A 17,174-nucleotide genomic window follows, 5' to 3' on the forward strand; every position below is an offset into this window, starting at 1 on the left:
CTCAAGTCTCAGTTTCCTTATCTGTAAAATGGGGGTGATACTCATAATACGTACTTCGTAGGGTTGCTGTAAATGAGATAACATATGAAAAGGACTGGTACATAATATTTCCCCAGTAAATGTTTGTTATTATTATGATAACAAGGGTTGTGTTTTCTATAGCACTGATGCCCTTGTCCAGGACACAGTCTTAGTTCTTTACCTGATTCTTGTGTTGGAACCACAGCTCTCCACCAGCAGCTGACAGAGGAGGATTACTCTTCAGATAGAGGCTACTCTAAGTAGGTTTGTGTTTGGGAGGCCCTAAAATTAGCCTGCTCCCTCTGGACACTTCTTGCTTACTACAAATCCAGTAGCATTTGTTTGGAAACAGTGGAGCATGCTGCCTATGGTCTGAGACAGAAATGTAACCACAGTATCAAAGAAAATTGACAACATGGCACAGCTAAGCATCCTGATCATAGCCCAGGGATGTAGCCCAAGACCTGGAGATACATTAGCTCGGAAGGGCCCCTTTTCTTCCCACAGACTCCTGAGCTTGTCTGCAACCATCCTACCAAATTTCTTTTCTCTTATGTGTTTGACTTAAAATTTTCTTGGAATTAAAAACATGAACTTAATTACTTAAGACCTATAGTCATGGTTGTGTAAAGAAAGAAATCCCAGTAAAATTGCCAATTTTAAAAAATCTAGCTGCCATCTATCTAGTTTTTTAAAGCAAGTTTAGTTAATTTCTATTTTAAGCCTCATTATACGATTTACCTGTGCTACCAATGCCTGTATCCCAGATACCCTTGACTTAAGGACAGGTCTTGTGGGCCCCAAGGACCAGAATTACAAACCCTCACAGAGCTGGGTAGAACAACTGAAAATTCCTTTATTTCAGGCAGATCCTGCCAAGCCTTTTTCTTCTTTTACCGGATTTGGGAAATAGTCTCGATTATTTAGGAAAATTTTATTTGACTTCTCTGAAGAACCATTTTAAAGTGAAGACTGGTCGTCTCAGGCCAACATACTTTGCTGAGTATAGTGTAGGATTATGTTCAAGGCCATGGGCATAAAATACTACCACTGCTGGCCAAACGGAAAGCATCCATTGGGTCCTGTTTTCTTTCCTCCTCCTCTTCCTCTCCCCCTTTAATGAAATAAACTTGTATTAAATGAGCAAAATGAAAAACTACCAAACTTGCCTTTTCCCACACAAAGCAAAACAACAAAATTACATGATTAAGTAAATTAAAGTGGTGAATTTACTTCTTGCTCAATAAGTACAATGCTTTGATTTCAGAAAAATTTAACTTTTTTCTGTGTTTATAATCTGAGGAGGGAGATTTCTTATTTCTTTCTTATGGGACTCTGTATATATATTCAGAAAAACCTCAAGTTGTAATTTCATTTTTTCACTCTCAGTAACTGTCCAAGTTGTGGCCTAAACTTTAATTAGCCCTGGTTGATGTTTGGTCCTGGCTAAATTTGCTTGTTGCTCATCCCCAGGAGTAAGCCTGTGGGTGGTCACATATTAAATGGATGTTTCATTTTGTAGGAAATACTTGGGAATAAAACATCAGGATGGGGTGAAAGAGGTGGGCAATGGGGAGCCTTGCTCCACTTAACAAAGAAAAGAAGAAAAAGTCCCTTTACCAGTATAAATTGATTTGCCACAGAGAATACAATAGGGCATGGAGGGTGAATAGCAGCCCTTCTCCCATGTAAGGACCATTCCACCTCATGAGGCCTCTATTATATTTATGAGTATAAACCATGTTTACACTTCTGCATTTACATATAGGTCCAGGGCCCAGGTCAGTGCCCTGTTTAAAAGAACTAACCATATGCGTTGTATGTAGCTGTATACATATGACCATGGTATGTTCACCTGTGTAGGCACACTCTTCTGGCAAATGCAGTCTCCTAAACAATGATGTCATTAGAATAATTCTTTTTGTTTTATTTGTCCAAGGTCAAACATTCACTCTTTCAGATCACCGGTATCTTATAAGCCCGGTGCTGGCTCACACTGCTGCAGGACTGGGACAAAGAGATGATGTTACAGTCTGGTTTCCATGGCAACAGAGGAGGGGTAATGAAAACCAAAATGTTGGAAACACCCATTCTGACAATTGTAACATAATTCAGGTTATTACAAGGATGTAACTACTAAAGAAGCAGAAGTGTCATTACCTTGCAGCTCGTGTTGGCAAAAAAGCTACATTGCACATTTCTCTAGTTGGGCTGCTAAGAGGAAGGAAACACACACACAGACACACACACACACACACACACACTCGCGCGCCTCGTTTTCTGCATGTAAAATGTGTGTGTTCTTTAAAAGCCAGTGGTTGGCTGGTTTTCCGGACATGATGTGGTTGAAGCTGTCATCGTAATGGAAATTCATTGCTGTAGCTATGGTAAATCGAGTTTTCTGCCTGTGCTGAATGCATTAGTCTAATGAGATGTTTGCAGCCGGAGAGCAGGGCTGCTGGAGACTAACTATGAGCTACTAACACACGGGTGGAAGATTAGCTTTTGCAACACTCGGTTTGCATGTACTGAAAGTCATCTGTCTTCTGAGTCAACATTCCCGGCCTGGTAAAGAACCTGATCAGGGCTCTGGTGCACGAACTGTAGGTAAGGGAGATGCACAATTGGTGGGTGTGCCGCTGCCATGGGATCCTTCTGTTTTCACGATCAGCATGACAGGTTACCTGTTTCAGATCTTCTGGGTTGCATGTCTACCTTTACAACAACGCACAAGCATCCTGCACTAAAACTGCTGAGGCTGGCAGGTAAACTTTAGTTCCTTCTGCTCAGAATACAGTGATGTCTTGGCCAGATCTCAGAGGGGGAGATGTGGTATAGAATTATATAGTTTACCCATTTGGTGTGCACTCTACTTTCACTCTGCATTTGAATATGTAGAGAGTTACTGTTTTTCCCAAATGTGAACTCAAATAATTGGTTCGCTTATTTTTGGGCATGGTGATTTCACTTTTTTTGTTTTTTAATTATAAAAAAATTACAGTTCATCTCGGGATAAAATATATTAGCCTAAAATTTAATGTTTATAATCAATATGTTGTGAACATGCAAGAGTGCTTTTTAACATTGAATTTTGTGTTTTATATCTCAGATGGAATATTTCATATGTCTTTGTGTTGGTTTGCCTAATTTACCAGGATAGATGAGAATACTATTTATTGCTAGATGCTGGTGTTGGTTAGTTTGGGCAAAACAAACAAACAAACAAACAAAACACAACAAAAAAACCCAGGTGATTGTGGAGTGTCAGGAACAGTTTACCCAAGTTCGAATACAGAGTCACCTCCTTCCCAGGTGGGGCTTTTTGTGACTTGAATCCAGCAGCATGAAGCTGCCTATCAAGGTTGCTTGCTGTACAGGACAGGACAGTGAATGAGGGTGAGGTGCCAGCTGCAAGGGAATCATTTCATTGATGGTTCAGGTGCAAAGTCAAAAGTTCTTTCCACTACCTGTAGCAGTTTAGGAGAAGAGGCTCTGGATTCTACAATAATACTCATGAGGGTCAAGACAATCAGTAGCTTCCTGAGAAAGTGGCTTTGGGGTTAGTTTCAGAAATTGTGGTATTTGAGAAAGTAATCCAGTCACTTCAGAATCCAGATATTTGTTGTATACTTTGTTTTTCTTCTTTTTCTGAGGAACCATTTTTGAAAACTGAGAAACTTGGTTCTTTTTCATCCTCACTTTTTTTTTTTTTTTTTAATAGGCTATTTAGAGTGAAAGCATAAAATAACTTTGAAGGAATTTACAGTATGGAAAAGTAAACTACCTAGGGTGCAATATTCCTGTGCAGCGATTTTGTGTGTGTGCTGTTTGGTAAAACTAGCCTGAAAAAATGAAGCGGGTATTTGAGCAACAGCGCTCGGTGATTACCTAGCAAAGCATTAATGAATCGTCTAAACTCAAATAAAATGTGAATGTAGAACCTTCGGTTTTAGGGAAGTAGTTTGGTGACTTCACGGTCTTTATCTTTCAAACGTATTTGTGACAGATATTTTTTAAAAAATATGAATGTACTTTCTTTATCTCTGTAAGTTGTGCATGTGGAGAGGCTATGTATCATTTTGGTAAATATATGTCTGCTTGATTTGTTGAATTATAAGAAAAGTGAAAATTCCACAAACACCCAGTTCTTTTATGTTTAACACGTTTAAATTTCTTCCCTGTGCCACTTAAATTACTTTTATTTTGCTGCCAGCGCCCACCGCCCAAAACAACAGCAATAATAAAAACCTAACAAGAAAATGAACAATAATAGAAAGAAAACAAGAATAAATTGCTTTCGGTCATTTATTTGCTTTTTGTGGTGTGTTTTTGAGGCAAGTGAAACCAGCAGAAGCAGTTTCACTTTCTATAGTTCTTGGTTTCTGGGGTTTGGGGTCGCAGGGGTTCTTCCAGCAGCAGGTAATATACGCAGTCGAGCTGCTAGAACACAAGCCAGCCCCAGGTACTGTCTCTGCTCTAAAGCTTTTGTATTGAAAATTCAAAAAATAATGACTTTTTAAATGTGAAATAATGTTTCCTTATTATAAAAATTCAAGCGATGCCCCAAAGTACAAAGATAGGATTTCTTTTTTTTTTTTTTTTAAATTTTAGACTTTAATTGATGTGAAAAATCAAAAGCAGAAACCTCTCATATTGTGGGGGCTTTTATGTATTTTTAAATCTCAAATTTGGACCTTAAACACTTCAACAAGTTTAAGGAAACATTGCTGAAGTGCCCTTTAAACAAGGGATGTCCAGAGAGAAATAATCTTTATGCACACGTGGGGAGTTAGATTTTACAGGGTTTGGTAGGTTTGTTTACAGTCTGGCGCGGTGGGCGGACACATCTCACATGTTCACTCGCTCCTGAGGACGCTTTAGAGCGAATGCGAGTCGGGCAGAGATGAGGCGGGGCTCAGAACTGGCACCCTGGGGCTCCGGACAGAGCTCCGCGGGTTGAGGTTCCTCCCGAGGCTTTACCCTGGAAGCCGCAGCGTCACCCCAACGCCAGGTGGCCGGGCATGCTTACCCCGATCCACCCGTCCCGGAGAGAGCAGGAGACCACACCACCTGGGAACTTAAGAGCCCAGACACCTCCAGTTTCATTCCCTGAGGCTTCTCCTCCACCGAGCCTCTGCTTTTATTTGGGGATGGTGTGGGAGAGAAAAGAAAAGAGATGAGGAAAGACTCTTTTCCATCAGATTATTGAAGGGCATACAATTTGGTTTAATATTTTGGAGCTGAAGTTTGTAAAAGCAGTCCCTTTTGGTGTGAGCACACGTGCTTCTTCATTTCCTTGGGCAAATCTGACATTTCTAGGAGAGAACTTTGTGTGAGTGCCCCCTGGACATTCTACTTCTTAATCCTGCAGTCTCTGGAAAGGCTTTTTAAAGATTTACACGTTTTTAATGCTTTTGTTGCTTTCAAAGGCAGACAGGTGAGGAGAGGCAAGGGGGATTAAAAACAGCCACTGGGAGAAAAATCAAATGGTTTGGTCCCTATATAATACAACAGAAGCCACCACTGTGTCTAGTAAATTACTCTAAATTTTAATTAATGAGTCACAAAAGCCACACCATAAGCTTTAAAAATTACCCCTTTATCAATAAGGTGATAATTAACTTTCTCTGGAATTAGCAATTCTCTCAGCCCCGGGCAGTATGAAGCCTAGTAAATTCTCTGGAAACTTGCCAATTTTTAACAATTGGTCTTTTGGCAGACCTACTGGATTTTAATTCAAATGTCTATTGTGACATTTTCTAACGTGATTCAGAGACCATTAGGATCACCCAAATTGTGGTAAATTTCTGAAGTTTGAAAGAGTGGCTCAGAGTGTTTGGATTGCCTTTGCATCTGTCGCTTTGTCTTTCTTCATTTTCCTTTTCTACCTTTCCCCGCGGCCCGCCCCCCGCCCCCGAAAAAAAACCTCTGCATTTGCAAGAACGCCACAAGCTAGTCTCTGCTGTAAATCTCTGCTAGAATCTCTGCTGTAAATCTATGTGGTGAAGCCTGCGTTTGTTGCTACGTACAGACCAAGTTCGAGTGTTTGGCTCTGAGCCCACGTGGTTCTAAGTGTTTTTCATTGTTGTTGCGTTCATCTCGGTTTCAGTTCTGGCAAGGGTTCGTTCCTCAATATGTCTGCAAACTCTCACCCGCGGTTTGTCCGATGCCGAGATTGACTGAGACTGAAGAGTTGCAGGCCATTTTCGACGTGCTCCGGGCTGTTTGAAATCGGGCTTATTCTGAGCTATGAGGATTAACGTCTGAGGAGGCAGAGGAGCCCTGAGCAGCCTGCTCCACCGCGAACCCTCCCCTACCACACACTCCCGGGGCTGCTGGTCACTTGTGGATGGCATTCAGGGGCAGCCTGAGTAGGGACGCTGCTATCCGGCCACAGAGGCTGGAAGGCAAGTGGTGATGGGTGTAGATTGCTCCTTCAGGAGTCAGACCTCTCTCTTCACCCTCTGGGTTCTTTAAACATTAGCATCGGTGAGCTGTTACTTCTCTCAGTCAAGAGGGCTGGATAGGATGGGATGCTGGAGACAAAGCTTCCTACTGGGTTAAGCTGACAGCTCTGACGCAGTCAAGATCATTCCTCCCTTGGCGGGGTGGGGAATGGAGAGGAACAACCAGCAGAATTTGTGCATTCTGGAATAAATCAGCATTTTTCAATCTGAAGAGGCACTTTGCCACCACCGAGATAAAACACCTCTTGCTTCTTGCAGTGATTACTTCGTGGACTACTATTTTAGCCCAGAAAGGAATTTATTACCCAGTGGCAGTTCTCACTTTGCATTAAACTGAAAAGTCATTCCACCGAGTCTGTGTGACACCCTGAGTAACCGGAGTGTATTCTGAGATCCACAACGGGGCTTCCCTGGGATTGCTGTCGTTACTGTTTGACCAGTTGTGATTTATAGAGAATTGTAGGAACGCTTCTTTACCATCCCACCAGCTCAGACACATTCTCCCTGAATTTTTATTTGTGGGGAGGCAGGTGTGCATTTCATTGTCATCAGCTGCATTTATTGATTACATAAGTGGAAGCTGGTCCCAGTGTTGCTGCTTCCCACCCCACCCCCTCTTCATGTTAGTGCTTTTTAGGAAAGATTGCACCCTCCTTTGAGCCCTTTGGGGAAGGGGTTGGGCTGAGGAGTGGTGGCCTTCCTGTCTCCATAGGGCATTCAGCACAGAAGCAGAGGAGTGGAGTTGGCTGTTGTGAGAAAAGTAACGTGCCAGGGAAAAATAGTGTCATCGCTATACTTTGAAAGGCGGTAATGTTGTTTGGTTAGCTCCATGACTGTGACTCAACTTTTGGGAGCTGAATCTTTGGTAACAAAAGCCTTGCCCTTTTTGTCTCTCTGTGCTGACCATTCTAGAGCAAAAGCCCCAATTCTTTCAAAGCAGAAACATATGGCTGAAATTCATTCTAATGAAATAGACAGCCTTTCATCAAGATGGGCACTAAACTTGGGAGCAAATGCTGATCAGGGCAAAGCAAAGAATTATACGGGTTGGGTCCTAGTCCATCCCAGGGAAAATAGCACTGAACGAAGGTAAAAACCAGGGAGAGAGCCTGTTTTATCCCTCTTCCAACGAGGACTTGACCGTTACCCTGTCTTCCTGTATCCCTTGGTGCAGTTCAGAAAGGATTCAGTAAGAGCCGACAGTAGCTCATGTCTGTCAGCTCACAGAGCTTATGGGTCGTTCGTTTTCTTTGGGAAGGAAAGATTTTCTATGTTCCCTTTCACATTTGTCCACAAGTCATCCTGAGACATGGTTGTTCTGATGAGAACACCAGGGTGGAACGCCAAGGAGTGTGTTTTTCTCTGGTGTCCCGAGCCAGGCCTTGAGCCCTCTTGCTGGACTGACATTAACACTCAGTGGCCATGTGTCGGGGTCTGCCTTGAATGCAGCCTTTGAGCAGGCCTGGGGCTGGCGTCAGGATTTGAATCCTGTTTTGACAGAGTTCTGGTAAAAGAAAAAAGGAAGAATTGAGAAAAACCCATGGTACAAAACAACTTTAGGGCATTCATGTTTTTTGTTTTGGAGCTGGTAGTTGGAGCTTGTGTTACTTAATTCCTCTGGGTCTAACCATTTCTAAACTATTACAAGCCAGGAGGAATCATTCTCATTCTTTGTGGCCTTCCAGAAAAGAGACTGACCTCTTTTCTTCACAGCCTTTAGGATTTAGTGCCCTCACTTGGGAAATTATGGTGATGTCAAGGTTTAATTAAACCATTAGCTTTGAAGATATGCTCTTTATTCTAAAGTGAATAACTCCTAAATTCACTTTATCCCAAAGTGAATAACTTTATCCGAAAGTGAATAATAAAATGTTGGGTGAGGCATTGGGTTTTTTGATCAGGAAAGAACTCCACTGTCGGAATGCAGCTCTATCATTTTTCAGTCCGGAGAAACCTGTGGTCACTAGTGTGGTTCATGCTGTTGCCATTGTTGCCTGTGCTGGGGGGCTTTGCTGCCAGATTTGGGGGTCAATAGCCATCTGTGCGTTCCCACTTCTATTGAGCATTCCCCCTTACAGATGCCAAAAGATACTCAAGCACATTTGATTTGACTTTACAATCTCATTTGCAAAGGTGCTTCAAGTGGAAAGCTGTAGAAAGTTTTAAATTTTGGTGCACATAATTATAAAGCATAGGAACAGTGGGGAAAAAAATCCATCTGGCTCTAATGCCTGAAATCATCACCTACAGTGTGAAAATATAGCCCTTGTATTGAGTGTTTGCAATGTAATTAATACTAAGTATTTAGCATAAATAATAAGAGCAGACTGTAAGGTGAGACTGTGTTGGTGCCTAATGTGGAAATAGTTAATTGGTCCCACAGTGAGAAGCTGTACAACTGTTTTGTGTTAATGAGACTAAGTGAATATAAACTCTCTCCAGGGAATTGAAGTTAGAAACTGAAGTTGGGGTGCAATGTGTGTGGTGATGTGTGGGGGCCAAAGGTACAAGATGCTATAAATGGTCTGGTCCTTTCTTTCTATTGCCCTTCTTTTAGTTATGAAGTCATTTGGCATGAACCCAGTAAAGAATAAAGTACCTAAAATTCTCTGATAGCAGAGTAAAGAAAAAATACATTCAGAAAAGTTTGTCTTTTACACACATTTCCCTGGAAGCAGCCCAAATCTGCTAGGATGAAGTGTAGAGAAATTGAGTTCCTACTAGTTGGCTTGAGACCAGAGTAGTGTAGGATAAACTGGAAGTACAGTCAAATCCGCCTGCAATGTAGGAGACCCCAGTTGGATTCCTGGGTTGGGAAGGTCCACTGGAGAAGGAATAAGCTATCTACTCTACTTCTTGGGCTCCCCTGGTGGCTCAGACAGTAAAGAATCCACCTGCAATGCAGGAGACCTGGATTTGATCCCTGAGCTGGGAAGATCCCCTGGAGGAGGGCATTGCAACCCACTCCAGTATTCTTGCCTGGAGAATCCCCATGGACAGAGGAGCCTGGCAGGCTACAGTCTATGGAGTCACAAAGAGTCAGTCACAACTAAGCGACTAAGCACAGCACAGCACAGTCATCAAGAAAAAAAAAAAAAGATCTGTTTCTCTTGGGCCACTGCTTTTATGACTATACTTGACATTTCTAAGCCCAAGTAAAAAATATTTCCATGGGACCAAGACTTAGCTGGTCTTTGTAGATTTCCAACAGTGGACAGGGTGGTTTAGGTGGCTTCCTGGACAAAGTTAAGCAGTGACCAGCTGCCCTTTGGTTGAGATTTCATATATTCTGCTTGTGCACTTGCTAGATTTGGGACAGGATAAGAAGAATTTACACTGAGACTGTGGATCCACTTAAGTCTTGGACCATTTTCTAGCCAGCTCACCCCTCAGTGGAAGCTGGAAGGTTAAAATAATAGCCTAAATAATGATATTGAGGGAAAAACATCTGACATTTGAAGAGTTAAAAGTGAAAACATACTCTGAGAAGTGGTCTCTAAGTGATCACAAGATTCTTTGACTGAATGGGTTTTGAAGGTCTCCCTCCCAGGGCAAGCCTCAGTCTAGTTGTTGGGAAGGGTACTTGGGATAATGTACATAAAGTTCAAAGGAGACAGTATATGGAAAAGGGCATTATAAACTGTAAAGTGCTATACAAATGGTAATGTTCTTAGCCTCCTTAATCAATGGAAATTGATCAAAGGCCAGGAAAGAAATTCAGGCAAGGCTTTATTGGGGCCCCTCCTGAAGCAGGAGGGAGCGAGGACAAGTAACAGGTTCCCTTGCTCCCTTGCTTACTCCCTGAGGAGGGCTGAGCTGGTTGCTTATATGGGGTGAGCTGTAGGGGGTGTGTCCAGGGGTTGGGCAGAGTGGGGTTTGCCCACCCCGTTGGTGATGTTGTGTGCAGGGGCCATGCATAATACCCTGCTTTTGCTTCCATCAGCTTTCTTTTGCTTCCCACTTTTAAGAAGTGGCAGTCGGAGAAGGCGATGGCACCCCACTCCAGTACTCTTGCCTGGAAAATCCCATGGACAGAGGAGCCCGGTGGGCTGCAGTCCATGGGGTCGCTAAGAGTCGGCCACGACTGAGCGACTTCACTTTCACTTTTCACTTTCATGCACTGGAGAAGGAAATGGCAACCCACTCCAGTGTTCTTGCCTGGAGAATCCCAGGGATGGGGGAGCCTGGTGGGCTGCCATCTATGGGGTCGCACAGAGTCGGACACGACTGAAGTGACTTAGCAGTTGGGTTTTTGGTTTTTTTGTATCTCGTTATCCATAATTTGCCTCAACTGCACATGCACATAGCTATTTTTAGTCCCATATAATTTCTTTGTCTTTTGTTGCTCCAAGAGACATTTGTCCAGGTGCAAGCACGAAGCAAAGGGTGCCAGGTCCCAGCCTATCCCAGTAGTAAATGCCTGTTTCCATTTATTGAGCACCATATGCTCAGGGGTGTTGAGGAAAGCACGAAACATGCTTTATCTCATCTGTCTTTAATCTGATTTAATCTGATTTAATCCACATAGTAAGTCAGTATGGGAGGGGCTATTTTTACCTTCATTACACAGATAAGGAAACCAAGGCTTAACTTGTCGTGGGTCACATGGCCCCGTGAAGTCTGCTGAGCCTTGCCTTCAGTTTTGAAAAGCTGATGAAGTGTCCGTGTCTCTTCACCACTGAGGGTGAAGAGAAAGAGTTCTTTCGTGCCTTAGTGCCAGCTGCTCCTGCTCAGCCTGGCTGGGCTGCTCCTAGGTCCAGCAGGTTCCAAAAAGGAAATGATTCCCTGGTGTTTCCACTTGGCAAGCCATTTTTGATCCAGAGCAAACTTTTTCTTTTTCTTTTTTTTTTAAAGCAATGGGCTCTCAGGCTTGTCAAACTCAACTCTCATTTTTATTACAAATACTTTTTCACACCCTGTTTACAATCCTGGGCTTCCCTTGTGGTCAGCTGGTAAAGAATCTGCCTGCAATGCAGGAAGCCTGGGTTTGATCCCTGGGTTGGGAAGATCCCCTGGAGAAGGGAAAGGCTAGGCACTCCAGTATTCTGGCCTGGAGAATTCCATGGACAGTATAGTCCATGGGGTCGCAAAGAGTCGGACACGACTGAGCGACTTTCACTTACAGTCCTGAAGTAAATTTCCCAGATAATATAACCCACCCACATCCATGATTTAAGAAAAGTCTGCATGATGTCACCTGTGAGGTATTACAAAGAGGAATGAAGGCAGCATAACTTGTGATGACTTCCAGCGCAGGTGCCCGGCTCTGGATGCTCCACAGTGACGAGATCAGGTGCATGACCTGCCACCTCCAGTGCAGCTGGAACAGTGAGTGGGACTGGGCCCTTGGATAGCACGCACTCACGCTGCTGCCAGTGACAGGATTTTCCAAAGTGGTAAACAACTCTTGGAGTTGAGAAGAGTCTTTCCTTGATTTATGTACTGATTGAATGCCTGGAAAATATCATAGCCAAATAGAAATACATTATGTTTACATGTACAGGAAGTTAGTTCTAGGTTCAGAAAAATGAGGTCTTCCCTCATGTGATGGTCTGGTATGACACTGCCACCTTATGTGGGACAGCTCCGCGCACTCAGTGTCCCTGGTCGCCACCCTCCAGTAATGTTCACCCTGCCCCCAGCTGCGGACCAGGTAAAAGCATCTCCCACACACTTCTAAAATGCCCCTCCACAAGCGGTGTTATCACCATCACCAAGCACCTGGAGGATCAGAGCCTGCCAAGTTGCTGTGCATTTCACTACCTCCTCAAACACTTGATTAATTATGGCTTAGAAAGAAGATGGTGCTGTTTTGCCAGCTCCCTACATGATTACTAAGCAGAGCCATCTCAGGTATCACGGTAGGAATTTGGGGGTAACTGACATTCTAAGAAGATGCTTGCTGGTGAATTTCCTCCAAAAACTGTAGCTTTTAAGCTAAGTGAGAAGGCTCTTTCTATTATGTCTCATTTTCCTTCAGAGTGTGAGTAGGTTTTATGGTAAATACAGTATTTTATAAATACCTTTGTAAAATCATCACTGTTTTCCTGGGCTTACTTAAGCTCATTAATTCTTACTGATTAAAGTTTTTATTTTTACTAGGTATCCACACAATAACCCTGGAACATACCATTATTCCACTCTACAGACAAGACTCCCCCATGCAACCCCCATACCCCCTGAGATTCAGTGAGGTTAAGCTCAAGGTCACCCAGTCGGTGGTATATGTGGTCTCGAAGCTGACTGTGCCTGACTTCAAACTGATGCCTTTGCTCCAGTGTGACCTGGCTCCTGCCTTCGTTCTGGATACATGATACACTTTTATCCATGATGTGGAAACCTCATGTCGGAGTACTTTCTCCTTCTTCCGTACACAAGAATGGGGTGAAGGAATAAAGATGGCACAGATTCTTTGACATTTCTCCCATGGAGCTGTAGGGGTTCATTCCCTCTCTTTGACTCTGGGTTGTCCTAAGTGACTTGTTTGGCTTGTAAGATGTGACTTCCAGGACAGAGGTAAAGAGCCTCTGGGACTCTTGGAATGCTCACACTTGGAGTGCTGAGACACCACGCAAGAAGCGTGACTGCCCCAGGGCTGCCAGGCCACAAGAAGCTCTGGAGACCCTGGAGAATGAGACACCCAAAGGGACAGAGAAAGAGATAGGATACATGGAGCCACTAGATATGTGAGCGAAGATGCCGTCCTGGCAGTGGACCTTCCTGTCCCAGCCTCCCCAGCTGATGCCTCAAGGATCAGAGACAGACTGCTCAGTTGGGTCCTTCCTAAGTCCCTGACCCACAAAATGATGACACCTGCATAATAAGCCACAAGTAGTTGGAGTAGTTTTTAAGTGTGGCCACATTAAAGCACATAGTAATGTCACTCTGTGTGTTGTACTGTGTGTTGGGTATTATTTTTGGTGCCTAAGAGAGAAGGGTTTTCCACTTAAAAAGGAGGGTAAGATTCACTATAAAATATACTTGATTTCCATTTGGTAGGAATTGAAATGAGAGAAGTTTGGTCCATGTACAGTTACCATCAGGAGTATGTATTTTCAGGGGAGCTATTATTTTAATGCGTGTATTTAATCTTACAGTTAGCTTATATGTTTATATAAAAATGTTTGATTTAAACATCAATATTACAGGGTTGCTGGAGAAGGCAATGGCACCCCACTCCAGTACTCTTGCCTGGAAAATCCCATGGACAGAAGAGCCTGGTAGGCTGCAGTCCATGGGGGTCACTAAGAGTCGGACATGACTGAGTGACTTCACTTTCTCTTTTCGCTTTCATGCATTGGAGAAGGAAATGGCAACCCACTCCAGTGTTCTTGCCTGGAGAATCCCAGGAACGGGGAAGCTTGGTGGGCTGCCGTCTATGGGGTCACACAGAGTCGGACACGACTGAAGTGACTTAGCATAGCATAGCATGACAGGGTTGCATTTTAAAATTCATTTATTTAAATAGGCTGTTAAAAGATTTAGTAGTTATTAGGTAAATATGGTACAGGAGGCATATTATTAGGGTTCTCCAGAGAAACAGAACCAAGAGGATAGATAGACTAATTAGAGATAGAGATTTATTATAAGGAATTGGCAGGAAATTGCCTGGTGGTCCAATGGTTAGGACTCGGCTCTTTCACTGCTGTGGCCTGGGTTCAATGCCCAGTTGTGGAACTAAGATTCTGAAAGCCACGCAGCGTGGCTCCCTGCCCCTTCCTCCCACTCCCACCTTGGCTCAAATGATTATGGAGGCTGAGAAGTTCCATGATCTCTGGTCAACAAGCTATAGACCCAGAAGAGCCAATAGTAGTTCCAGTCTAAAAGCTGGCCGACTTGAGACCTAAGAGGAGCTGATGTTTCAGTTCAAGTCTGAAGGCAGGAAAAAACCTGATGTCCCAGCTCAAAGGCCATCATGCAGGAAGAATTCCCTCTTACTTAGCCTTTGTGTTGTATTCAGGCCTTCACTACCCACATTAGAGGGAACAAATCTGCTTACTGAGTCTACAGACTCAGATGTTAATCTTATCCAAAATCATCCTCACAGATACACTTAGAATAACGTTTGACCAAATTATCTGGTTGTCCTACAGTCCAGTCAAGTTGACACACAAAATTCACCATCACCATAGGAGATGTTCAGACATGACAGACATCACAAAAGTTGTAGCTAAGGATCTAAAGTTGGCTAAGCACTGTATTGTACCCTGGGCCATCCCTATTGAGGGTCTGAGAGTTTGGAGCTAAAATTCTTGGTGATATTGCTTAGTTCACCTATAGAGGCTGTGAGACTCTGAATCCTCCCTGTAATGTGCCTGGAGAAGTTATACTTTGGCTTTCAGAGGAGATTTTAGATCAGAGAATTTCCTTGTTGGTGACTCTTCTTCTGGGGAGATTTGAGCCATCTTTCAGACTTCCAGCTGTCTTCCTGGGAATGGCCATTCCCTGCACCCCACAGCTGGTTGCCCTGTTTTCTGTGGGCACCTCAGGCCACCCCTGCCAGCTCCTGCACAGAATTGTATGTCACAGCCAGCTTGGTCCTCTCGTAAGAGAGTGTCTACCCTGGGAGTCAGGGTCGCTGGACATCCTCTCTCAATACGTAATGTGAAGTCTGGCTCTATGGTGACAAGGAGCTCAGATGTGATGTATACAGTGTGACATCATAGGTGCTATAATAAGTCCATGTCTCATGACCATGACGGGAGTTGGACATTTTCATATGCCCCTCTGGGCTGGGCTTGTTTGGATGATGCTGTGTGACACCATCAATTTCACTTATCTTCTGTCTTCTCTCTGTGAATTTGTGTCCAAACTGCCCTTGGAGGTGGGATGAAAAGTCCTTAGAACAACATTTTTATCTCTTTGACCCCTTTGACTTAGGTTTATAGCAGAACAGAAAATCAGAGGTGGGTACCTCAGGGGATTGAAGAAGACACATCTTTTCCTCCAGGCGGGTTCCTTCGACTGGGGGTACTCTGGACAGCCCTCACTCACACAAGGAGCTGTGAATCAGCAGAGCCTGTACTCGTCCTCTCCCTGACTTCAGTGTCTGAGAGACAGATGGAACTTTCCACAGTGCATACTGCCCCTCTCAGTAGGACACAAGACCTCCTAAGATAATGTCCTGGGAGACATCCTAAGATGCTTTGTGCACCAGTTGGGTGGGGGGAGGCTTGAAGATACAGATTCTACTTAAGTGAAAACTACTAATCTACATTTCATCCCTTTAACTAGATTTTCTTGAACTCTTCAGTGTAGTAGTTCCTTCTTATTCTTGAGAGGTTAACCTGTTGAAAATGAATGATAATTATTGTGACCTGAATTTGACACTGATGTTCGGATGCATGTGGTTAACAGGCTTTGTGTGAGGAGGCTGACATGCTCTTGCTGCTGTGTCTATGACAGTAGCAGGGTCAAACATCCCGAAGAGGTGTTTATGTTTTCTTTTTTTTTCATCCAGCTTCTCTATTACTCTGGGTAAAATATGTCTCCCACAGATGAGTGTGGAGGCATGCAGCCAGACCGACAAAGCAGGAGGGAGTCATTGAGGGAGATGTGCAAAAGTAAACTGAATTCTGAATATCACGCAATTGGGCTGATGTGATTTGGAGCAATGTGATGCGTGATGTTTGTTTTCCCCTGACACTGTAATTAATTCAAGGAAGCACTATAGATGGTTAAATTTTACTAAGCAGGTAATAGAGCTGTTCTTTGAAGTAAAATCAGTGGCAACAACCTAGTCGTTTAACAGTCATGTGAATGGAAGACAATTACAGTTTGTGGGAACTGTCTCCATCAAGTTTGGAGAACTGTCTCCATCCAATGCAGACAACATCGGCAGGGCAGGGCGGCTTGTCTTTGGCGGGGTGTTGCTGTGAACACAATTCACAGAGTTGATGAGTGTGCAGGGAAACGGCCAAGCATTTTTCCCATCTAGCCAAGGAGAGTGCTTAACTCGCTTTTCAGATATTCCAGCCAGTGTCCAACAGGGAATTGTTCTAATAAATATGACAATAACATTGTAATGGGACAAGAAGGGCTGACACAGCATTTAGTTAATTTGTGTTCGGCATTAGCAGGGAGCTTTGCAACCCCTGGGCAATGAAACAGGAGCATACTGGTTGACTGTAGGCATTTTAATTAGAGGTCTTGGGAATATTTCTCTGCTGTTGTAGCTGAGTGAAACCTGGCCCCACAAAGTTTACCCAAGGCGGGCTTTCCTCCTTGCCCTCAGCAGCCATTAAAAGGTCTTACCCAAGGCAGGAGCTGGGGGAAGGGAGGAAAAAGTTTCTATGAAGAGAAGGACTCCTGGTGGGCTGGCATCCAACACCAATTAGCTACTCAGCTGTCAGCACCCAGAGCCCTCGTTTTAAGCAAGTGGTGGCAAAGATTGACAGAAATGGCTCGACCCCATGATGGGTCCCCAAGCATTTTTAAAAGGTTCTTTTGACTCTTGCTACCTTTTCATAATTTGGCATAAATACAATGCAAGAATAAAGACATTGTAAATCAAAAGCTGTTAGCGCACATGGCCCCTGAAATTTATGGGTATTAAGTAGAAAAAGCTTAGGAACATTTCACCAAATAATTTTCCAATCCCCTAAGACTCATTTAAATTTCCCTCCTCTCCCTCCCCTGTTGCTGATGCACATGCTCTGGTTGCCAGCGATTTATCACAGAGGAGCA

The 17,174-nt window shown here is 43.6% G+C and overlaps 1 protein-coding gene across 4 annotated transcripts in view; it reads left to right on the plus strand.

Annotated features, from left to right (window-relative positions):
* Positions 1–2,412: 2,412 nt before the first annotated feature.
* SCML4 (Scm polycomb group protein like 4) overlaps positions 2,413–17,174 on the plus strand; it is a 111,366-nt gene continuing 96,604 nt past the window's right edge. Inside the window, exons 1-2 of one of the 4 annotated variants that reach the window (XM_070376511.1) lie at positions 2,413–2,628; positions 2,715–2,786. In XM_070376511.1, the coding sequence (XP_070232612.1) occupies positions 2,729–2,786 (58 nt within the window). In that variant the 5' untranslated portion in view covers positions 2,413–2,628; positions 2,715–2,728. Of the gene's footprint in view, positions 2,629–2,714; positions 2,787–17,174 lie in introns of those variants that run through there. The other 3 variants (XM_005898193.3, XM_070376512.1, XM_070376513.1) reach the window with 3 other exon arrangements.

This window comes from Bos mutus, chromosome 9 (assembly GCF_027580195.1).
Source record: "Bos mutus isolate GX-2022 chromosome 9, NWIPB_WYAK_1.1, whole genome shotgun sequence".
Classification (NCBI taxonomy): domain Eukaryota; kingdom Metazoa; phylum Chordata; class Mammalia; order Artiodactyla; family Bovidae; genus Bos; species Bos mutus.